The 21,710-nt window shown below is 53.5% G+C and overlaps 5 protein-coding genes across 10 annotated transcripts in view; 3 read left to right on the top strand and 2 right to left on the bottom strand.

Moving 5' to 3' along the window:
• The window catches only part of LOC121661089 (leucine-rich repeat-containing protein 14-like), a 5,499-nt gene extending 707 nt beyond the window's left edge, over positions 1-4,792 (top strand). The window contains exons 1-4 of one of the 3 annotated variants that reach the window (XM_042020859.1): positions 58-607; positions 660-1,500; positions 1,594-2,232; positions 3,414-4,792. In XM_042020859.1, the coding sequence (XP_041876793.1) occupies positions 349-607; positions 660-1,500; positions 1,594-2,232; positions 3,414-3,978 (2,304 nt within the window). In that variant the 5' untranslated portion in view covers positions 58-348 and the 3' untranslated portion in view covers positions 3,979-4,792. Of the gene's footprint in view, positions 1-57; positions 608-659; positions 1,501-1,593; positions 2,233-3,413 lie in introns of those variants that run through there. The other 2 variants (XM_042020860.1, XM_042020861.1) reach the window with 2 other exon arrangements.
• Positions 1-6,971, top strand: part of ARHGAP39 (Rho GTPase activating protein 39) — a 117,091-nt gene extending 110,120 nt beyond the window's left edge. The window contains exon 12 of the transcript XR_006014840.1: positions 6,952-6,971. The gene's annotated coding sequence lies outside the window, so the exon portion shown is untranslated. The remainder of the gene's footprint in view (positions 1-6,951) is intronic.
• CUNH8orf82 (chromosome unknown C8orf82 homolog) lies at positions 4,877-6,830 on the bottom strand. 2 transcript variants are annotated; one of them, XM_042020863.1, is made up of 3 exons: positions 6,587-6,830; positions 5,984-6,032; positions 4,877-5,537 (listed from the first exon to the last, which is right to left on the bottom strand). In XM_042020863.1, the coding sequence occupies exons 1-3, from the start codon at positions 6,701-6,703 to the stop codon at positions 5,056-5,058; spliced, it is 648 nt and encodes a 215-aa protein (XP_041876797.1). In that variant the 5' UTR covers positions 6,704-6,830; the 3' UTR covers positions 4,877-5,055. The 2 variants fall into 2 exon arrangements, with proteins under 2 accessions (XP_041876797.1, XP_041876796.1); XM_042020862.1 differs by lacking the exon at positions 6,587-6,830 and having other exon boundaries at positions 5,984-6,477.
• Positions 6,972-9,653: 2,682 nt separating the features above from the next.
• On the bottom strand, positions 9,654-13,166 carry LRRC14 (leucine rich repeat containing 14). Of its 2 annotated transcripts, none has more exons than XM_042020868.1 (4): positions 13,086-13,166; positions 12,279-12,585; positions 11,547-12,185; positions 9,654-10,322 (listed from the first exon to the last, which is right to left on the bottom strand). In XM_042020868.1, exons 1-4 carry the CDS (start codon positions 13,096-13,098, stop codon positions 9,749-9,751), a joined length of 1,533 nt encoding a protein of 510 aa, XP_041876802.1. In that variant the 5' UTR covers positions 13,099-13,166; the 3' UTR covers positions 9,654-9,748. The 2 variants fall into 2 exon arrangements, with proteins under 2 accessions (XP_041876802.1, XP_041876801.1); XM_042020867.1 differs by lacking the exon at positions 13,086-13,166 and adding an exon at positions 12,955-13,033.
• A 184-nt stretch (positions 13,167-13,350) lies between these two features.
• RECQL4 (RecQ like helicase 4) lies at positions 13,351-21,501 on the top strand. 2 transcript variants are annotated; one of them, XM_042020866.1, is made up of 14 exons: positions 13,351-13,434; positions 13,973-14,006; positions 14,111-14,205; positions 14,589-14,732; positions 17,160-17,797; positions 17,893-17,989; positions 18,076-18,178; positions 18,295-18,417; positions 19,560-19,694; positions 19,794-19,886; positions 19,979-20,115; positions 20,206-20,289; positions 20,368-20,547; positions 21,199-21,500. In XM_042020866.1, the coding sequence occupies exons 1-14, from the start codon at positions 13,351-13,353 to the stop codon at positions 21,454-21,456; spliced, it is 2,205 nt and encodes a 734-aa protein (XP_041876800.1). In that variant the 3' UTR covers positions 21,457-21,500. The 2 variants fall into 2 exon arrangements, with proteins under 2 accessions (XP_041876800.1, XP_041876799.1); XM_042020865.1 differs by having other exon boundaries at positions 20,206-20,547; positions 21,199-21,501.
• The last annotated feature ends 209 nt before the right edge of the window (positions 21,502-21,710 follow it).

The raw sequence follows: 21,710 nt of genomic DNA on the forward strand, positions 1-21,710 counted from the left end.
GGGGGGGCCTGGAGAGTTCCTGGGCTGGTTTTGGGGTCCCTGGGCTGGTTTAGGGGGCCTGGAGAGTCCCTGGGCTGGTTTAGGGGGCCTGGAGAGTCCCTGGACTGGTTTTGGGGTCCCTGGGCTGGTTTGGGGGGGCCTGGAGAGTCCCTGGACTGGTTCGGGGGTCCCTGGACTGGTTTGGGGATCCCTGAGGGGTGCCTGGGCAGGTTTGGGGGTCCCTGAACTGGCTTGGGGAGGTCTGGGGGGGGTCCCTGGACTGGTTTAGGGGGTCCCTGGACTGGTTTAGGAAGCTCTGGACTGGTTTAGGGGGTCCCTGGGCTGGTTTGGAGAGGTCTGGGGGGCCCCATGGTTGGTTTTGAGGTTCCTGAACTGGTTTGGGAAGGTCGGGGGGGATTCCTGGACTGGTTTAGGGGTCACTGGACTGGTTTGGGGGATCTCTGGACTGGTTTAGGGAGGTCTGAGGGGTTTCTGGGTTGGTTTGGGGTGTTCCAGAGGGGATTGAAGGGTTTTTGGGGGATCCCTGGAGTGGTTTTGAGGGAGCCTGGGCTGGTTTGGGGGGGCCTGGAGAGTCCCTGGGCTGGTTTTGGGGTCCCTGGACTGGTTTGGGGATCTCTGAGGGGTCTCTGGACTGGTTTTGGGGTCCCTGGGCTGCTTTAGGGGGTCCAGGGAGTCCCTGGGCTGGTTTTGGGGTCCCTGGACTGGTTTGGGGGGCCCGGGGGGTCCCTGGGCTGGTTTGGGGAGGTCTGGGAAGGGTCCCTGGCGTGGTTTGGGGGTCTCTGGACTGGTTTGGGGCATCCCCGGACTGGTTTGGGGTGATCTGAGGCGATCTCTGGACTGGTTTGGGGAGAGTCCCTGGACTGGTTTGGGGGTCCATGGGCTCATTGAGGGGATTTGGGGGGGCCCTGGACTGGTTTTGGGGATCCCTGGACTGGTTTTGGGGATCCCTGGCTGGGCTGAGGCTCTTTTGGGGTTGCTCCAGGTCCCCATTTTTGCAACAACTCCACTCAAGCTCCCCTCCCCAAAACGCCCCCCTTTGCCTTCTTCGCCCTCCCATTCCTCCCACAGGTTCCCTTTCCAGCGGGGATATCCCTGGATTCGGGGCTTTTCCCGGGATTCCGCCATGGCTCCTTCACGCAGCCGCTCCACCCAAATCCCGCCGTGTATTCCCAAACGCCAGCTGCCCCCGGGATACTCGGATTCCCTCCTTTTCCTGTGCGCCCGCCGCATGGTGGCTCAGCACCCCCTTCCCGTCCTCCTTCCCGCCCTTCCCGCCCACCTCTATCCCATCCTTTTCCAAGCTGCATTCCTGGATGGGAGACCCCTGGTCCTGCGGGATTTGGTGACCGCTTGGCCCTTCCCGGTGCTCAACTTCCAGCGGCTCGTGGGGCGCCGGGAGCTGCTCCGGGACCATCCCTGCAAGCTCTGCGTCCAGGCCGTCATCCTGGCCGTGGTGGCGCAGCTCCGGCGGGATCTGGAGGAGCCGGGACGCGATTCCAGGTGGGTTTGGGAATTCCGGGATGGGCACAACCTCGGTTCCTCCTCCATCCACGTGAGTTTTCCTGCTGGTTCATTCCCGTTTTTCCCTCCCAGCGGGTGCCGGCTCCGCGTGCTGGATGTAACGGGAGTTCCGGATGATCCCGCCGGCCGCGCTCCCGACGGGATGAGCGTCTGGTCCGGCACCGTGGCCTTGGCCAAGGCCTGCGTGGAGGTGTCCAAGCACCAGCGGGAATTCCAGAGGCGCGGATCCAAGCGGCACAAAGGCCGTTCCGGCGCCGCCACGGCCGCGGCCGCTCCGCGGCCCCCGGGTGTGGATGTCCACGCCGACCTGTTCGTCAACGGAACATCCTACGGCATCCTCCGGGACGCGCTCCAGACCGGAGCCACCGGCCCGCTGCGCCTCAAGTGCCGGGAATTCCAAGCCGAGAAGCTCTCCCTGGCCGGAATCGTGAGCCTGCTGGAATCCTTGGATCCTTCCTGCGTGCGGAGGGTGGATCTGCGCTTCCGGAATCTGGGATTGACCGGGCTCTCGGTGATCCTGCCGCACCTCTCCCGCTTCCCGGAGCTGCGGAGCCTCAAGCTCCAGTACAGCAACGTCGACGTGCGGCGCCCGACGCCGGAATCGGCCATCGGAATCCGGTGCCTGGCCGGGCAGCTGGGAATGCTGCCCAGCCTCCGGGAGCTCAACCTGGGATCCTCCCGGCTCTCCGGGAATCTGCGCCAGATCCTCTGGTGAGTTCCTAACGGAGCGGGATCCTCGCCGGGCCCTTCCCACGCTCCAGGGGCATTCCCAAGGGTTGGGGTTGGTGATCTCGGGGGTCTTTTCCAGCCTGAGTGATCCTGTGACTGCAGGACATCATTTTCCCAATATTCCTGTGATTCCAGGATCTTATTATCCCAATAGTTTATGACTCAGCGACTCCATTATTCTGTAATTTCATAATCCCAGAATTCCAGGATTCCAGGATTCTCAAAGGCTGAACTTGATGATCTTGGAGATCTTTTCCAAACTTAGTAACCCCATGATTCCAGGATTTCATTATCCCAATATTGCCATGATCCCGTTATCCCAATAGCTCATGACTCAGTGATTCCATTGTCCCATAATTCCCTGATCCCATAATTCAGTGATGCCATCATTCCATGGCCCCATAATCCCATGATTCCATATTTCCAGAACTCCACAACCCCACGATTTTGATTCCACAATTCCATGGCTTCATGATCCCATAATTCCATGATTCCCAAAGGTCAAACTTGATGCTCTTGGAGCTCTTTCCCAACCTCAGTCATTCCAGAATTCCACAATTCCATGGAGGGAATCACAGCTCCCAGCCCACTCCACGATCCCATCATCCCATGACTCCGTAACTCTGTGATCCCACAATTCCATGGTCCCAGAACTCCATGACCTCATCATTCCAAAATCCCCTGATTTTCAGAGGTCAAACTTGATGCTCTTGGAGATCTTTCCCAACCTCAGCCATTCCATAATTCCATCATTCCATGGCCCCATAATCCCATGATCCCGTAATTCCAGAACTCCACGATCCCACGATTTTGATTCCACAATTCTGTGCCTCCATGATCCCAGAATTCCACGATTCTCAAACCTTGAACTTGATGCTCTTGGAGCTCTTTCCCCACCTCAGAGATCCCAGAATTCCACAATTCCATGGCTTCACGATCCTCAACCATCAAACTTGATGCTCTTGGAGCTGTTCCCACTCTCAGCCATTCCAGAATTCCACCATTCCCCAATTCCATGGATGCAATCACAGCTCTCCTTCCCCGCACTTCCCCCACCAATCCGGGACCCATCCCGACATTTCCTGATCCCACGGAGCCTCTGCTCCGTCGGCGGCTCCGGAACGTCCCCGCGGGCCTCACCTCTCCCTTTTCCCTCCCGCCAGCGACCTCCAGGCTCCGTTGGAAAGCTTGGAATTGGCCTTCTGCTCCCTCCTTCCCGCCGACCTCGCCTTCCTCTCCCAAAGCTTCCACGCTCCGGCCCTCAAAAGGTTGGATCTGAGCGGCCACGACTTCTCCCAAAGCCTCCTGGAGCCGCTCCGGCTGCTCCTGGAGGAAACCTCGGCCTCGCTGCTGCACCTGGATCTCATGGAATGCCGTATGGCCGACTCCCACCTGGACGCGCTGCTGCCAACGCTCCGGCGCTGCTCCCGCCTGCGCTTCCTGGGACTCTACGGCAATTCCCTGTCCACGGCCGCGCTCAAGGATCTGCTCCAGAAAACCCTGGAGCTGCCGGATCTGCGCCTGGTCGTGTATCCCTTCCCTGTGGATTGCTACAAGCCGGAGGCGCCCTCGGAATCCGGGTGGAATTACGAGGAGCCCATGGATGGCGAACGTTTGGCGGCGGCGAGCGCCGAGATTTCCCAGCTGCTGGCAAATTCCGGGAGAACCGACCTCGTCTGGACTTACAATCCCTACGGACACGGAGCCATGGACTACTTCTCCTTGTGACTCGGGAAAGGCTTGGAGGCGGGAAAAGCTCGGAGCCTCCAGCCCGGAAAAGCGCCGCCTCCTTCTTCCCAAACTCTGGGGTGTTCCCCGCCTCATCCCGGTGCTTTTCCACCTCATTTTGGTCTTTTTCCACCTCGTTTTGATCTTTTTCCACCTCATCCCGATGTTTTCCGCTTTATTCCAGTATTTTTCCACCCCATCCTTTTGTTTCTCCGCTCCATCCTGGTGTTTTTCCCCCTCATCCCGGTGTTTTCCCCCTCATCCCAGTATTTTTTTCCTTTCATTTCCGTGCTTTTTCACTTCATTTCGGGATTTTTCCAGCTCATCCCACTCTTTTCTGCCCCATCCCAAGATTTTTCCCTCATTTTCTTGCTTTTCCACCCCATTTTGAGCTTTTCCCATCCCATCCCGATATTTTTCCCCTCATCCTGGTACCTTCCTGCCCCATCCCGATGTTTTTCCGCCTCTTTTCGGTGTTTTCCTGCCTCATCCCAGTATTTTCCTCCTCATCCCAATGTTTTTCCACCTCAGTTTGGTCTTTTTCCGCCTCATTTTCCACCTCATCCCGATGTTTCCCCTCTTTTTTCTGTAGTTTTTTACCCCATCCCGATATTTTCCCCTCATCCCAGTATTTTCCTCCTCATCCCAGTGTCTTCCCACCCAATCCCAGCGTTTTTTTCCCCCATCCCACTCTTTTCTCACAACTTTTATTGCTGCTCCATCCCTGGTTGTATCCGGAGGGATCCGGCGCCACTGGAAAGCCCCGGAATTCCCCTAATTCCCACCGGATATTAATGAATCATTAATTAACAAACCAGCATCGACAGAATTCCCTCCAAATCCCAAATCCCCGAATCCTTTATCCCAAATCCCAGCACCGCAGTGAGGAATCGGCACAGCGGCTTCCACTCTTTATTTTGGGGAAGGGAAATTCCATGGAAAAACATGGGAACGTTGGGAGGGAGGGAGGGGGGGGTCTCTGATTCCGTGGGAATGATGGGAATGGCTTGGGAATCTCGGTGCTGTGGGAAATTCCAGCTCCTCCTTCTCCCATTCCCCGCGGGATAAGGAATCCCTTTAGGAAGCGGCGGGCGCAGCCTCCAATTCCTGCCCGCATCCCGACTTTTCCGCCCGCAGAATTCCCAGCAATTCCCCGGAGAGCCGATACCTCCTCCCTTCCCACAGGAAATGGGTCGGGGGTTGCTCCGAGCCTTCTCCAAACTGGAATCCCAAACTCCACTCGGAAGCCAGAGCCGAGCGCACCAATCCCACGCCGCCGGCTTGGTCCGGAGCCGGGTGGTAGAGCCGCCCGTTTTCCGGGAATACCGTCAGCATTCCCGGCTGGAAAGGCACCGCCAGGCGGGCGCCGCCTCCGCAGTAGGACAGGAGGTGATTCCCGTCGGGTCCGGGCAGGATTTGGGTGAAAACCACGGGAAGATCTTCGCAGCGCAGGAAATTCCGCTCCCGGCTGCAGCGGGAAAGGAACGGGAATTCCGCCTCGTAGCGCCCGCTCCGGTTGCGCTCCAGGTGCTTGAAGAAGAAGGAGAGGAATCCCACATCTGTTGGGATGAAGGCATTGATGGGATTCATGGATCGGCTTCCGGCACCGAGGAATTCGTGGATGAATTCCGGGAAATTAAAAGGGGGAGGGGTTCGTTAAGGGGATTCCGTTTGGGAAAGGGGATGAGGGAAGGGAATGAGCTCCGGAGGAATCGGGGAGGGCAAATGCTTTCCCAGATGAATTTCTGGATTAAAAGTGGGTTTCTTAATTAATTAATTAATTAGGGAATGTCTTAATTAGGGAACGATTAATTCATGAGGGATTAAGATGCAAATTAGGGGCTCCCCCCCTTCCTGCCTTTCCCGCCCCTTGCCAAGGCTCAGCCCCCCCTAATTAAGGATTAAATCCCAATTAAGGTTCAAATCTCGATTAGGGATTGGAGCCCAATTAATGACTGGATCCCAATTAACGAGGGGATCCTAATTAAGGAAGGCCCAGGGGTACCTTTGAAGCAGGTGATGAAGTTCTTGACTTTGGTGTCATCCAGGAAAAGCTGTGGAAAAGCGGGAAAAAGCCTCAAAACGCTCGAGTTTTCCCAGACAGATCCCGGGATTTGTCTGGGATCCGTTTGGGATCTGGCCTGAGTCCATCCAGGTTTTTTTCGGGCAGTTTGGGATCTGTCCTGGAGCGATTCCATGGATCCATGGGGGATCTCTTTGTGGGATCTGTCCTGAGCCCATGGAAAGCTTTTTTGGGATCCCTCTGGAATCTGACTGGGATTTGTCTGGGATCTGTCCAGGATCCATCCAGGATACGTTTGGAGTCTGCCCGGAATCTTTCTGCGATTCATCTGGGATCTCTCCATGATCCTGCTGGGATCCATCTGGGATCTCTCCACGATCCTCCTGGGATTCATCCTGGATCCACGCGCATTCTCCCTGGGATTTGCTCAGGATGCAGGCAGGGAATCTCACCGGGATCTGCTGCTCCTTCCCCTCCCCACCTCCCCAAGGACTCTCCAGTCCCCTATAGATCCCCCACAGACCCCACGCCCCCCCACAGATCCCCTATAGATCCCCTATAGATCCCCTATAGACCCCCCCTCACCTGCCCTTGGTGATCCAAGTAATAAAAATACTCGCGGCTTCCCGGCCCCGGCCGCTGCCCCTGCTGGTACCGGAGCACCGGGCGGGCGCAGAGCCGCAGCACCGCCCCCACCCGCATCGCGACAGCGACCGGCGAGCCCCGGACAGCGCCGGGCCACCGCTCCTGTCGCGACAGGCGACAGAGGGCGCGGAGCGGGCGGCGCGACCCGGAAGTGGCGGCCTGGGGGGGGGGGGATCGGAATGCGAGGGCGCCCCCGGGTGGTGCGGCGCTGAAAAGGCTCCGGGTGGAAGCAGAAGCGGAGGGGCCGGGGGTGCCCGGCTGTTATAGGTACCGAGGGGCCCCTATGGATCTCCAGCCCCCTATAGAACCCCCCTCAGGCATCCCTATAGGGCCCCAGACCCCTCCAGACCCTCAGCGACCCTATAAACACCCCCTATAAGCCCCCCAGGCTGTGGGTACCCTCACAGACCCCCCCGCCCCCCCATAGGTGCCCTCCCTCCGCCATGTTCCCCTATAGACCCTCAGGGCCCTCAGCCACCGGGATGAGGCAAAACCCGTCGGAATGAGGTGGAAAAGCACCGAAATGAGGCGGAAAAATATCGGGATGAGGAGAAAAACGCCGGGATGAAGTGGAGAAACAGCAAAATAAGGTGGAAAATCGCCTGGAATGAAGAGGGAAAACACCGGGATGAGGGGTGGGGTGGAAAACCACCGGGATGAGGGGGAAAAATTGCTAAATGAGGTGGAAAAACAACAAAATGAGGGGAAAAACAGCGGGAAGGGGTGGAAAAATATCAAAATTGGGGTGGAAAAGCAGCGGGATGAGGGAAAACCCACTGGGATAGGGTGGAAAACCACCGGGATGAGGGAAAAGCCACTGAAATGAGGTGGGAAAACACCAGGATGAGGCCCAAAATACCAAAATCAGTTGGAAAAGCACCAGGATGAGGGGGAAAATGCCAAATTGAGGTGGGAAAACACCGGGATGAGGTAAAAAAATACAAAAATGAGGTGGAAAAGCAGCAGGATGAGGGGGAAAATAGCAGGAGAAGGCCCAAACCACCAAAATGAGGTGGAAAAAAAACCAAAATGAGGGGGAAAAGCACCGGGATGAGGGCAAAAATACCAAAATGAGGTGGAAAAGTACTAGGAAAAGGCAAAAAAATTGCAAAATGAGGTGGAAAACCACTGGGATGAGGGGAAAACCACCGGGATAAGGCCCAAAACTGCAAAATGAGGTGGAAAACCATCAGGATGAGGGGAAAAACACCAAAAAGAGGTGAAAAACCAAAGGAATAAGGCCCAAAAAACCAAAATGAGGTGGAAAAGTACTAAGAGAAGGCAAAAAATTGCAAAATGAGGCGGAAAAGCATCAAAATGAGATGGAAAAGCACCAGGATGAGGGGAAAAATACCAGGATGAGGCAAAAAACAGCAAAATGAGGTGGAAAAGCACCGGGATGAGGAGAAAAATACCAGGATAAGGCAAAAAAACCCCCAAAATCAGTTGGAAAACCACTGGGATGAGGGAAAAAAAACCCAAAATGAGGCAGAAAAGCAGCAGGATGAGGGGAAAATCACCAGGAGAAGGCCCAAACCACCAAAATGAGGTGGAAAAGCACCGGGATGAGGGGGAAAAATAATGGGATAAGGCAAAAAATACCAAAATGAGGTGGAAAAGCCCCAGGATGAGGAGAAAAACACCGGGATGAGGCAAAACCCAGCGAAACGAGGTGGGAAACCACCAGGATCAAGTGAAAAAAAACCCAGGATGAGGCAGAAAAAGCCCCAAAGTGAGGTGGAAAACCCCAAAATGAGGCGGAAAAGCAGCGGGATTGGATGGAAAAACCCCCAAAAGAGGGAAATCAGGGAGGATTCATGGATTGGGAGAGATCCCTCGGCCAATCCCATCAGGGCACGACAGACTCGGGATCTGGGATAGGATGAGTTTATTTCCAACGGAATCAGAGCAGGAGAACAAGACCCCAAATCCACCTTTTCCCCCCTCCCCACTTCCCTCTTTCCCAGCTTTCCCTCAATCCCTCCAGCAGCGCTGGGAGCCCGGGGCCATCCCGTGGGATTTTCCATTTCTCCAACGTGAATCTATCCCACAGCAAGTTTTCCATGGATTTCTCCACTGTGTCGTTCCCATGGGAGAGATTTCTCCATGAATCCATCCCAAGGTAAGAGTTTTCCATGGATTTCTCCACCATGGGAAAGAGTTTTCCAGGGTTTCTCCAACGTGAATCCATCCCACAGTGAGTTTTCCATGGATTCTTCCACCACGGGAAAGAGTTTTCCAGGATTTCTCCAACATGAATCCATCCCACAGCGAGTTTTCCATGGATTTCTCCAACGTGTCATTCCCATGGAAGACAATTTCCTTTTCCAAGGGGTCAATCCTTTGGGAACATCCCACTCCAAGGTTTTTTTCCTCTGCGGTCACGGAATCCTACCAGGAATCTGCTCCCTTTTCCATGGATCCGCAGGTCCTTGCGAGGATCCAGCCCCAGGATGGGCTTCCCATTGGATGCACCAGGGAATTTTGGGAATTTCCACTCCAGTTCCTTGGAATAATCTCCAGAGTCGTTCCTTTCCCATATTCCTGCTCCAGAATTCCATCTGTGCCATGATGTGTTTCTTCCAACTTAATTCGAATTCCAGAGGCGTCATCACCGTTCCCGATGGGATCAGCCGGACACGGGAGAAGCTTCCGGCAGCTTCCCACGGAATCCAGCCCCGGAGCCTCCCAAAATTTGGCCATGCAAACCCAATCCCAATGGAAAAATGCCAGGATGGGCTGGAAAAAGAACAAAATGGGGGAAAAACACCAGAATGAGGTGGGAAAAACTTGGAATGAGGAGGAAAAGTATCGGGATGAGGGGAAAAATATCGGGATGGGATGGAAAAACCTCAAAATGCGGCAGAAAAGCAAGAAAATCAGGGAAAAAAATCTCGGGATCGGGCGGAATAACAACGGGATGAACAGGAAAAATCCTGAAACGAGGTGGGAAAGCACCGAAATGAAGGGAAAAAAAATACTGGAATGAGGTGGAAAAGCACCGGGATGAGGCGGGGAACGCCCCAGAGTTTGGGAAGAAGGAGGCGGCGCTTTTCCGGGCTGGAGGCTCCGAGCTTTTCCCGCCTCCAAGCCTTTCCCGAGTCACAAGGAGAAGTAGTCCATGGCTCCGTGTCCGTAGGGATTGTAAGTCCAGATGAGGTCGGTTCTCCCGGAATTTGCCAGCAGCTGGGAAATCTCGGCGCTCGCCGCCGCCAAACGTTCGCCATCCATGGGCTCCTCGTAAATCCGCCGGGATCCCGGGATTCTGCGCGGAGGCTCCGGCTTGTAGCAATCCACAGGGAAGGGATACACGACCAGGCGCAGATCCGGCAGCTCCAGGGTTTTCTGGAGCAGATCCTTGAGCGCGGCCGTGGACAGGGAATTGCCGTAGAGTCCCAGGAAGCGCAGGCGGGAGCAGCGCCGGAGCGTTGGCAGCAGCGCGTCCAGGTGGGAGTCGGCCATACGGCATTCCATGAGATCCAGGTGCAGCAGCGAGGCCGAGGTTTCCTCCAGGAGCAGCCGGAGCGGCTCCAGGAGGCTTTGGGAGAAGTCGTGGCCGCTCAGATCCAACCTTTTGAGGGCCGGAGCGTGGAAGCTTTGGGAGAGGAAGGCGAGGTCGGCGGGAAGGAGGGAGCAGAAGGCCAATTCCAAGCTTTCCAACGGAGCCTGGAGGTCGCTGGCGGGAGGGAAAAGGGAGAGGTGAGGCCCGCGGGGACGTTCCGGAGCCGCCGACGGAGCAGAGGCTCCGTGGGATCAGGAAATGTCGGGATGGGTCCCGGATTGGTGGGGGAAGTGCGGGGAAGGAGAGCTGTGATTGCATCCATGGAATTGGGGAATGGTGGAATTCTGGAATGGCTGAGAGTGGGAACAGCTCCAAGAGCATCAAGTTTGATGGTTGAGGATCGTGAAGCCATGGAATTGTGGAATTCTGGGATCTCTGAGGTGGGGAAAGAGCTCCAAGAGCATCAAGTTCAAGGTTTGAGAATCGTGGAATTCTGGGATCATGGAGGCACAGAATTGTGGAATCAAAATCGTGGGATCGTGGAGTTCTGGAATTACGGGATCATGGGATTATGGGGCCATGGAATGATGGAATTATGGAATGGCTGAGATTGGGAAAGATCTCCAAGAGCATCAAGTTTGACCTCTGAAAATCAGGGGATTTTGGAATGATGAGGTCATGGAGTTCTGGGATCATGGAATCGTGGGATCACAGAGTTACGGAGTCATGGGATGATGGGATCGTGGAGCGGGCTGGGAGCTGTGATTCCCTCCATGGAATTGTGGAATTCTGGAATGATTGAGGTTGGGAAAGAGCTCCAAGAGCATCAAGTTTGACCTTTGGGAATCATGGAATTATGGGATCATGAAGCCATGGAATTGTGGAATCAAAATCATGGGGTTGTTGAGTTCTGGAAATATGGAATCATGTGGTCATGGAATGATGGAATCACTGAGGTTGGGAAAGGCCTCCAAGACCATCAAGGGCAACCTCTGGGAATCCTGGGATCACAGAATTATGGGATCATGGAATTACAGGACAATGGAATCACTGAGTCATGAGCTATTGGGATAACGGGATCATGGCAATATTGGGATAATGAAATCCTGGAATCATGGGGTTACTAAGATTGGAAAAGATCTCCAAGATCATCAAGTTCAGCCTTTGAGAATCCTGGAATTCTGGGATTATGAAATTACAGAATAATGGAGTCGCTGAGTCATAAACTATTGGGATAATGAAATCCTGGAACCACAGGAATATTGGGATAATGAAGTCCTGGAATCACAGGATCACTCAGGCTGGAAAAGACCCCCGAGATCACCAACCCCAACCCTTGGGAATGCCCCTGGAGCGCGGGAAGGGCCCGGCGAGGATCCCGCTCCGTTAGGAACTCACCAGAGGATCTGGCGCAGATTCCCGGAGAGCCGGGAGGATCCCAGGTTGAGCTCCCGGAGGCTGGGCAGCATTCCCAGCTGCCCGGCCAGGCACCGGATTCCGATGGCCGATTCCGGCGTCGGGCGCCGCACGTCGACGTTGCTGTACTGGAGCTTGAGGCTCCGCAGCTCCGGGAAGCGGGAGAGGTGCGGCAGGATCACCGAGAGCCCGGTCAATCCCAGATTGTTGAAGCGCAGATCCACCCTCCGCACGCAGGAAGGATCCAAGGATTCCAACAAAGTCACGATTCCGGATGCCGAGAGTTCCTCGGCTTGGAATTCCCGGCACTTGAGGCGCAGCGGGCCGGCGGCTCCGGTCTGGAGCGCGTCCCGGAGGATCCCGTAGGATGTTCCGTTGACGAACAGGTCGGCGTGGACGTCCACGCCCGGGGGCTGTGGAGCGGCCGCGGCCGTGGCGGCGCCGGAACGGCCTTTGTGCCGCTTGGATCCGCGCCTCTGGAATTCCCGCTGGTGCTTGGACACCTCCACGCAGGCCTTGGCCAAGGCCACGGTGCCGGACCAGACGCTCATCCCGTCGGGAGCGCGGCCGGAGGCGGCATCCGGGAGTCCGGTCATGTCCAGCAGGCGGAGCCGGAACCGTCTAGGGGGGAAAACCGGGAATGAACCAGCAGGAAAACTCACATGGATGGAGGAGGAACCGAGGCTGTGCCCATCCCGGAATTCCCAAACCCACCTGGAATCGCGTCCCGGCTCCTCCAGATCCCGCCGGAGCTGCGCCACCACGGCCAGGATGACGGCCTGGACGCAGAGCTTGCAGGGATGGTCCCGGAGCAGCTCCCGGCGCCCCACGAGCCGCTGGAAGTTGAGCACCGGGAAGGGCCAAGCGGTCACCAAATCCCGCAGGACCAGGGGTCTCCCATCCAGGAATGCAGCTTGGAAAAGGACGGGATAGAGATCGGCAGGAAGGGCGGGAAGAGGGCGGTGGGCGACAATGCGGCGGGCGCAGAGGAAAAGCAGGGAATCCATGGATTCCGAGGGGGCTGTGGGAATGAGGAAGGGGCACAGGTGAAATTGGGGGACACACAGGAGGAGCGGGGGCTGTGGGAGAATTCCAGGGAAGCCCCGAATCCAGGGATATCCCGCCGGAAAGGGAAGTCGAGGGAGGAGGGGGGAGGCAAAGGGGGCGTTGTGAGGGGACCCCGAGTGCAGCTCCCCTCAAAGGATGTCCCAGAGCACCCCCAAAACAGCGCCTACCCCCACCCAGCGACCCCCCAAATTCCCTCAGGGATCCCAGACCGCCCCAGCGACTCCCAAATTCCGCCAGGGATTCCCAAGTCATCCCAAAATCTCCTCAGGAACCCCCAAAATCGGCCCCACCATCTCCCCCCAACATGGCACCCCCCACTCACCGCCCGCCCGCAGCCCCTGCTTGTACCCGGCCCGTACGGAAACTTCACTTCCGTGTCTGCGCATTAAGACAACCAATCAGCGAGGGAGACACACCCTAGGGGCGGATCCTCCAATTTTAATTGGTTCTTACCGCTGTCTGTCATTATCTCTCGAACTTGTCATTGGTTCGAGCGCGGGGTAATCGGGGCGCTTTGCACTTTTCGCCTTCCCATTGGCTCCTTTTGCCGTCAATCACCAATCCCTGCATTTCCATTGGCTGGAGCGCGGCGAGAGCGGGAAGTTCGCTCTGAGGCAGGTCCGGGGTTCACCCCGAGCCTCCCTCGGGTCCCGATCCCGATCTTGATCCCAATCCCAATCCCAATCCCAATCCTGATCCCGATCCCAATCCTGAGGCCATGGAGCGGCAGCAGGAGCTGAAGGTGCTGCTGAAGCGCTGGGAAGCGGAATTCCTGCGGGAACGGCGGCGGAAGCCCAGCCAGGTCCTCCTGAGGGGCCACGGGGGGAATTTGTGGGGCGGGGTCCCTGAGGGGAATCCCTGGAATTTGTGGGGCCGTGGTTTGGGGATCCCTGGGGTGGTTTTGGGGTATTGGGGGTTCTTTGGGGTGGTTTAGGGGATCGCTGGAATTGTGGGGTTTGGTTTAGCGGGGTCCTGGGGTTTTGGGGGTGTCCCTGGAATGTTTGGGGCCATTTTGGGGGTGCCTGAGGGGATTTTTGGGGTTTTAAGCGGGGTCAGGTCAAGGGGAACTTCCTGGGGTTCCCTGGAGGGGTTTTAGGGAGGCTCAGGCGGGTTTTTCCATGAGTTTTTCCATAAAAAAACTTTTCCCTAGGGTTTTCCACAAGGCGTTTCCATGAGGTTGCTCCAACCCTCATTTTCCTTCTGGAAAAACCTCAAATCCCAAAAAACCCCTAAAATCCCGAAAAAAAACCCCAAATCCCTCCCCTCTGCCATCCCACCACAGCAGAAAATCGGGATAATTCCCGGAATTCACCATTTCTTGGGATGTGTTTCCCTCACAGGCCGACATCGAGGAAGCTCCAGAGGAAACCCGGAGTGAGTTTTTGGGAATTCGGGGATTTTGGAGTTTCCTGGGCTTTGGAACATCAATTTTTTTCCCCAAAAAAATTCCCAATTTTTCCTCGGATTTTCTCCCACAGAGCTCTACAAGGAGTACCGGATGCTGAAGCAGCAGGGAAAAGCATCGGATTCCTCGGAAAAAACGGGATCCCAGGAAATCCCAAATGTGGAACAGGTGCTGGAAAACTCCCTTTGACTTTTGGGGTCTCCCGAAATTTGTCCTTGATCCAAAATTTTGGGGATTTTCCCCTGAATTTTTGCACTGTGGACAGAGCAAAAAACCCACGTGGGTTTTTTTGGGATTTGTTCGGAATTTTGGGAAAATTGGTGCTGGAAAAGGAATCTTTTTGGCTTAGAAAATCCAGACAAAAAGGATTTGGGGTGGGAAATGGGATTTGGGGGTGTTTTCATCCCAAAATTTCCCATGGAATGATCGTATTCCATCGGTTTTCCATCTCTGGGAGGAATCTGAGCTCAGTTTTTCCACCCATTTTTTGGGATTTTGGGATGGGATTGAGGCGATTTGGGGGATTTTTCGGGATTTTGGTGTCGTTGCAGGTGGAAGATTCGGGATTTTGGGGTTCCCACTTGAACCGGGCGCCCAAAATTCCCGGGAAAAGCCGGAGTGGGAGCGCCAGGCCGGGAATTTCAGCGGAGTTTTATGGGATGAAGCTCAAAGCCAAACTGGGAATGACTGGGAAGGTCGGGAATGGGGGGAAAAGGGGAAGGGGATTTTCCTGGGGATGTTTGGGGGATTCTTCATCCCAAAATTTGGGTTGTTCCTGAGGGAGAATCCCAAAATTAGGCATCCCAAAAATCAGGAACCCCAAAATTAGGGATCCCAAAATCGGAAATCTCCAAAATCAGAGACCCCGAAAGTTGGAGAATCCCAAAAGTTGGGATCCCAAAATCAGAGACCCCCAAAGTCAGAGAGACCCCAAAATCAGGGACCCCCCCCTAAAATCAGAGACCCCAAAACTGAAGAGTCCCAAATCAGAGACCCCAAAAATCAAAACCCCCCAAAATTAGAGATTCCTAAAATCGAGGTCCCTCAAAAGCAGAGACCCCAAAACTGAAAATCCCAAAATTAAGGACCCCAAATCAGAGATTCCCAAAACTTGGAGACCGCAAAAGTTGGAGAATCCCAAAATTTGGGACCCCAAAATGAGAGACCCCAAATTTGGAGACCCCCCCCAAAATTATGGACCCCAAAATCAGAGACTCCCAAAATCAGAGACCCCAAAATTTAGGATCCCAAAATCTGAGACCCTCAAAATCAGGGACCCCAAAAACTGGAGACCCCAAAATCGGACACCCTGAAATTAAGGACCCCAAAATTGGAGAATCCTAAAATCAGGGAGACCCCAAAATAAAAACCCCCAAAAATCAGAGACCCCAAAATCAGAGATCCCAGAAATCAGAGACCCGAAAAGTTGAAGAATCCCCAAAGTCAGGGACCCCCAAAATTAGGGATCCCAAAATGAGAGAGACCCCAAAATCAGGAACCCCCCCTAAAATCAGAGACCCCAAAATTGGAGAGCCCCAAATCAGGGATCCCAAAAGTTGGGGATCCCAAAAATTGGAGACACCTCAAACCCGAGACCCCAAAATCAAAAACCCCAAAATGAGAGACCCCAAAATGGGAGATTCCCAAAAATTGGAGACCCCGAAAGTTGGAGAATCCCAAAATTTGGGACCCCAAATCAGGGACCCAAAAATGAGAGACCCCAAAATTGGAGACCCCCAAAATTATGGACCTCAAAAGTTGGAGACCCCAAAATCAGAGAGCCCCAAAATCAGAGGCCCCAAAACTAAGGATCCCAAAATTGGAGATCCCAAAAACCAGGGATCCCAAAAATCGGGGAGCCCAAAATTTGAGACCCCAAAAATCAGAGACTCCAAAACAGAGAATCCAAAATCAAAAACCCCAAAATTAAGGACCCCAGAACTGGAGAACCCCAAAATCAGGGACCCCATAAATTGGAGAGGCCAAAATCTGAGACCCCTCAAATCAGGGACCCCAAAAATTGGAAGCCCCCAAAAATCAGAGACCCCAAAATCGGAGAGCCCCAAAATCAGCCCAAAATTTGGAGACCCTCCCAAAATCAGACACCCCAAAAATCAGGGATCCCAAAATCAGAGAATCCTAAAATTAGGGACTGCAAAAATAGGAGACCCCAAACTTTGAGATTCCCAAGATCGGAGACCCCAAAAATTGGAGACCCCCAAATTTAGAGACCCCAAAATCAAAAACCCCAAAATAAAGGACCCCCAAAATCGGAGATTCCCAAAAATCAGAGACCCCAAAAGTTGGAGAATCCCAAACTTTGGGACCCCAAAATCAGAGACCCCAAAATAAAAACCCCCCAAAATCAGAGACCCGAAAAGTTGAAGAATCCCAAAAATTGGAGACCCCAAAAACCAGGGACCCACAAAGTCAGAGAGACCCCAAAATCAGAGACCCCCAAATTGGAGAGCCCCAAATCAGGGATCCCAAAAGTTGAGGACCCCAAAATCAGAGACTCCCAAAATCAGGGACCCTGAAATAAAAAAAACCCAAAATCAGAGACCCCAAAAATTCAAGAATCCCCAAAATTAACAGACCCCCCAAAATTAGGGATCCCAAAATCAGAGATTCCCAAAAATTGGAGACCCCAAAAATTGGAGAATCCCAAAACTAGAGACCCCCAAAAACAGAGACCCCAAAATTAGGGATCCTAAAATCAGAGATTCCCAAAAAATGGAGACCCCAAAAATCGGAGAATCCCAAAATCTGGGACCCCAAAATGAGAGACCCCAAAAATAGAGACCCCCAAAATTAAGGACCCCAAAATCAGAGATCCCAAAAATCAGAGACCCCCAAAATCAGAGATCCCAAAAATCAGAGACCCCCAAAATCAGGGACCCCCAAATTTACAGACTCCAAAATCAGAGATTCCCAAAATCAGGGATCCCTCCAAAGTAGAGACCCCAAAATTGAAAATCCCAAAATTAAGGACCCCAAAATTGGAGAATCCCAAAATCAGAGACCCCAAACTCTGGGACCCCCAAAATCCAGGCCCTGTTTAATTTGGGATTTGGAATTCCAGGGGGGGAAAAAGCGGGATGTGACCCCTCCCTTCCCTCCAGGAGCCTCCCCTGACCCCTCGGAGGACCCCAAATCCCAGGAGAATCCCCAAAATTCCCCAATCCCAGAAAAACCCGGAGCGCGGAGCCGAAGCTTCATCCCCGGAACCTCCACGGAATGAAGGAGAATCTGAAAAATCCGGAGATGCCGGAAAATCCGGAGATCCTGAAAAATCCGGAGAATTCTCGGGATTGGGCCCCCTCACACTCCCGGCGGGAATGAATCCCGGTTTTCCTCCCGTTCCCGACAAATTCCAGCGGCTGAAGCAGAGCGTGGCCCAAACTTTGAGATCGCTGGATCCCGGCTGGCTCCAGAGGTGCCAGGAATCTCCTGAAAACCGGGAATTCCCAGCGGGATCCGTGAGGGAAAAGGGGGAAATCCACGCCGCATCCATAGGAAATTCCGTGAGGAAAAGGCCCCGGGAAGACGGAGGCGCCGCGGAGGCTCCGGCCAAGCTCCGGAGGGGTCCCCAAGGCTCGGATCCGGGAATTTTTGGGGTGAGGTCGATCCAGGAGGAAAATGAGGGTGAGGAAGAGCAGCTGGAATCCCGAAAGGAAGCTGGGAAGGCAGCGGATCGCTTGGAAAAAATCCTGGAAGAGGAGGAAAAGGAGGAAAAACCCAAACCCACGCGCAGAGGCCGGTAATTCCCGGCTTTTCCCAGCTTTGCCTGGCTATTCCCAGCTTTTTCCAGCTTTTCCCAGATTCCCGCTGCCCTTTATCCCTCTTTTCCCTCAGAGCCACTCCCCGGAGCGGCGGGAATTTCGTCCGGCTCAACCTGAAGAGAAAAACGTATTCCCGCGGATGCCTGAGGGGAAAATTCCTTCGGAAACAGGTAAAACCTTCCCAGATTGGTTTTTTGGGAATCTCCAGGCTCTCCCTGATGGAATTTTGCGGTGTGGAATTTTTTTTTTTCCCCAGGTTTGGAAGCAGAAATGGAGGAAAAAGTCGGGGCAGTTCGGAGGCGGAGCCGATGTTTGCTTCCGGTGTGGCGGGAAAGGGCACTGGGCGTCGGAATGCCGAGGTCGGGCCGGGAATTCGGGATTTGAGGGGAATTTTTAGGATAAAACAGCGGGAAGAGGGTGAGGTGGGTTCTTTTCCGCGGATTTTTTGAGAGAATCGCCCGTTTTGTGCCCGCAGGGAAAGATTTGGGATCGTTCCCGGAGGAAATTCCTGAGGAGGAGGAGGAGGAGGAGGAGCCGCTTCCCACTCTGGAAGAAGTGGCCCGAAGGACCAACAGCGTTTTTATCCCGGAGATTCCCGGTGAGAGCTGGAATTATGGAATTGGTGCCTTTTCTTATGGAAAGGGTGGGAAACGAGGGGGGTCTGGCCTCAAAAATTGGGATTTTGGCCTCAAAAATTGGGATTTTGGGCTTAAAAATTGGAATTTTTGCCTTAAGAATTGGAACTTTTGCCTTAAAAATTGGGATTTGGGGCTAAAAAAATGGGATTTTTTTTCCTTGAAAATGTGAGGGTTGATCCTAAAAAGGACGTTGATCCTAAAAATCAGGATTTGGGATCTAAAAATAGAGGATTTGGGCATGAAAAATGAGGATTTTGGACTTAAAAGTGCATGGTTTTTTCCCTAAAACTGGGAGGGTTTATCCTAAAAAGGGGATTGAATCGTAAAAACCAGGATTTGGGATCTAAAAATGTGGGATTTGGCACTAAAAATGAGAATTTGGGGCTTAAAAATGTGATTTTTTTTCCCTCAGAAATGTGAGGGTTTATCCTAAAAAGGGGATGGGTCCTAAAATTCAGGATTTGGGATGTAAAATGTGGGATTTGGGGCTGAAAATCGGGGATTTGTGCCCTAGAAATGGGATTTTTCCCCTAAAAATGGGCATTGGAGCCAAAACCCAGATTTTGGCCCTAAAAATGAGGGATTTTCCCCCAAAAAATGAAAGTTTAGATCTTAAAACTGGGATTTTATTCCCTAAAAATTGAGGTTGGATCCTAAAAACATGGATTTTGCCTCAGAACTGTGGAATTTGTCCCTAATTGAAATTTTAGAGCCTAAAACTGGGATTTTTTTTCCCTAAAAATTGTGGTTGAATGCTAAAAATGTGGAATTTGACCCACAAAATGTGGGATTAGTCCCAAAAAATGCACTTTCAGGGCTTAAAAGTGGGATTTTTTTCCCTAAAAGTGAGGATTTTGGCCCTAAAAAGGAGGAATTTGTCCCAAAAATTCAGGTTTAGGTCCCAAAACTGGGATTTTTTTCCCTAAAAACTGAGGGTGGATGCTAAAAATGTGGATTTTCCCTCAGGAAATGTGGGATTAGTCCCAAAAAATGCACTTTCAGGGCTTAAAAATGGGATTTTTTTCCCTAAAAATGAGGATTTTGACCTTAAAAATGCGGAATTTTCCTCCTCAAATCCCAGCTTTTCCTCTTTTCCCTCCAGCCGGCGGCGCCCGTGGGGATAATCCCCAGCTCAGCCCAAATTCCCTGGATTTCCCACGGCCGGAATTCTCCCCCTCCCCTCCTCCAGCTGCCGTGGATCCCCTTTACAGCCCAGCCCCCGATGGGACAATCCCAGGTAAATCACGGAGCAAAATCCCTGGAAAAACCATGGGAAAAAACCATGGAAAAAAACCATGGAAAAGCCCCCATTCCCACCTCCTGAATTCCCCCCCAGATCCTCCGGAAGAAGTCCTGGAAGCTCTGAGGAATTTGGGATACGATTCCTTCCGGCCGGGCCAGGCCGAGGCTGTCATGCGGATCCTTTCCGGTTGGATTTCCCCTTCTTTTCCCGCCTCCATTCCCACCTCCTACTGGGCCCAACTTCCCAAAATTCCCGGGTTTTTTTTGGTGTTTTCCCAGGATTATCCACGCTGGTGGTGTTACCCACAGGGATGGGCAAATCCCTGTGCTACCAACTTCCCGCTTTTCTCTATCACAAAAACTCCGGGAGCGTCTCCCTGGTGATTTCCCCTCTCGTTTCCCTCATGGACGATCAGGTATTCCCAGAATTCCCGCTTTTCCCACCTCAGATTCTGCTGGGTTATCCCAGAAAAAAGAAACAACCCCTGGAATATTCCCAATCCCAGGTTTCCGGCCTCCCCCCCTGCCTCAAGGCCGTCTGCATCCATTCCAACCTTTCCCAATCCCAGCGGGAAGCAGCCATGGAAAAGGTGACGACAATTCCCAATTTTCCCTCCTTTCGAACGGCACAAAGAAGAAATCTTGGATTCTCCCGCTTTTTCCGGCAGGTCAGGAATGGCCAGGCCCAGATCCTGCTGCTCTCTCCGGAGGCTCTGGTGGCATCGGGATCCTCTTCCCTGTTTTTCCGGGATCGCCTCCCTCCTGTGGCTTTCGCCTGCCTGGATGAGGCTCATTGCGTCTCCCAGTGGTCCCACAACTTCCGGCCTGCCTACCTGCGTGTCTGCAAGGTGCCACAGCGGGAAAACCCTGGGAAAAGGCGGGAAAACCCTTGGGAAAAGGCGGGAAAAGCCTTGGGAAAAAGTGGGAAGAGCCTTGGAAGAAAGCGGGAAAACCCTTGGGAAAAAGCGGGAAAAGCCTTGGGGAAAAGGCGGGAAAAAAACCCTTGGGGAAAAGGCGGGAAAGCCCTCAGGAAAAAGGCAGGAAAACCCTTGGGAAAAAAAGCGGGAAAACCCTTGGAAAAAGGCGGGAAAACCCTTGGGAAAAGGCGGGAAAACCCTTGGGAAAAAGTGGGAAAACCCTTGGAAAAAGCAGGAAAACCCTTGGAAAAAGGCAGGAAAAGCCTTGGGAAAAGGCGGGAAAAAAACCCTTGGGAAAAGGCGGGAAAACCCTTGGAAAAAAGGCGGGAAAGCCCTCAGGAAAAAGGCAGGAAAACCCTTGGGAAAAAGTGGGAAAACCCTTGGAAAAAGCAGGAAAACCCTTGGAAAAAGGCGGGAAAAAACCCTCAGGAAAAAGGCAGGAAAACCCTTGGAAAAAAGCGGGAAAAGCCTTGGAAAAAAGCGGGAAAACCCTTGGGAAAAAGACGGGAAAAAAACCTCAGGAAAAAGGCGGGAAAACCCTTAGGAGAAGCCTTCCAATCCCGCTTTCCCCCGCCATTCCAGGTTCTCCGGCAGCGCCTGGGCGTCCGGTGCTTCCTGGGCCTCACGGCCACGGCCACGGCGGCCACGGCCCGGGACGTGGCTCAGCATTTGGGAATTCCGCCGGAACAGGGCGGCGGCGTCCGCTCGGCCGCCGTTCCCGCCAACCTGCTGCTCTCCGTGTCCATGGACGCCGACAGAGAGCAGGTGAGCAGCGATTTCGCTTGGATTTGGATCCTTCCCGGGCTTTTCTGTGGGAAAAATCCCAGGTTTAGGCCCTAAACTTTGGGGTTTGTGGGAAAATCCCTCGTTTTTAGGGCCCAATGTTTGTTTTGAGGGAAAAAAATCCTGGTTTTAGGCTCAAAAATGTCATTTTTAGGAACAAATTCCACAATTCTGAGGGGAAAGCCCTATTTTTAGCAGCCAACCCCAATTTTCTGAGGAAAAATCCCATTTTTAGGGTCCAAGCCTGATTTTTAGGGAAAAAAATCCCATTTTTTTGGGAAAATTCCTCATTTTTAGGGCAAATTTTTCTG

Source organism: Corvus kubaryi, unplaced genomic scaffold (genome assembly GCF_017639235.1).
Source record: "Corvus kubaryi isolate FWS band 111438036 unplaced genomic scaffold, C.kubaryi_AGA036_p1.0 37060, whole genome shotgun sequence".
In the NCBI taxonomy this organism is placed as follows: Eukaryota; Metazoa; Chordata; class Aves; order Passeriformes; family Corvidae; genus Corvus; species Corvus kubaryi.

Coding starts and splice junctions, on each gene's coding strand:
- LRRC14 (XM_042020867.1), bottom strand. CDS start 13,018: ATGCGCAGACACGGAAGTGAAGTTTCCGTACGGGCCGGGTACAAGCAG. Junction 12,586..12,954: donor GCAGGGGCTGCGGGCGGGCG/GTGAGTGGGGGG, acceptor TCATTCCCACAG/CCCCCTCGGAATCCATGGAT. Junction 10,323..11,546: donor AATCTGCGCCAGATCCTCTG/GTGAGTTCCTAA, acceptor CCCTCCCGCCAG/CGACCTCCAGGCTCCGTTGG.
- RECQL4 (XM_042020865.1), top strand. CDS start 13,351: ATGGAGCGGCAGCAGGAGCTGAAGGTGCTGCTGAAGCGCTGGGAAGCG. Junction 13,435..13,972: donor GGCGGCGGAAGCCCAGCCAG/GTCCTCCTGAGG, acceptor TTTCCCTCACAG/GCCGACATCGAGGAAGCTCC. Junction 20,548..21,198: donor CCTACCTGCGTGTCTGCAAG/GTGCCACAGCGG, acceptor CCGCCATTCCAG/GTTCTCCGGCAGCGCCTGGG.
- CUNH8orf82 (XM_042020862.1), bottom strand. CDS start 6,395: ATGAATCCCAGGAGGATCGTGGAGAGATCCCAGATGGATCCCAGCAGG. Junction 5,538..5,983: donor CTTCATCACCTGCTTCAAAG/GTACCCCTGGGC, acceptor TCATCCCAACAG/ATGTGGGATTCCTCTCCTTC.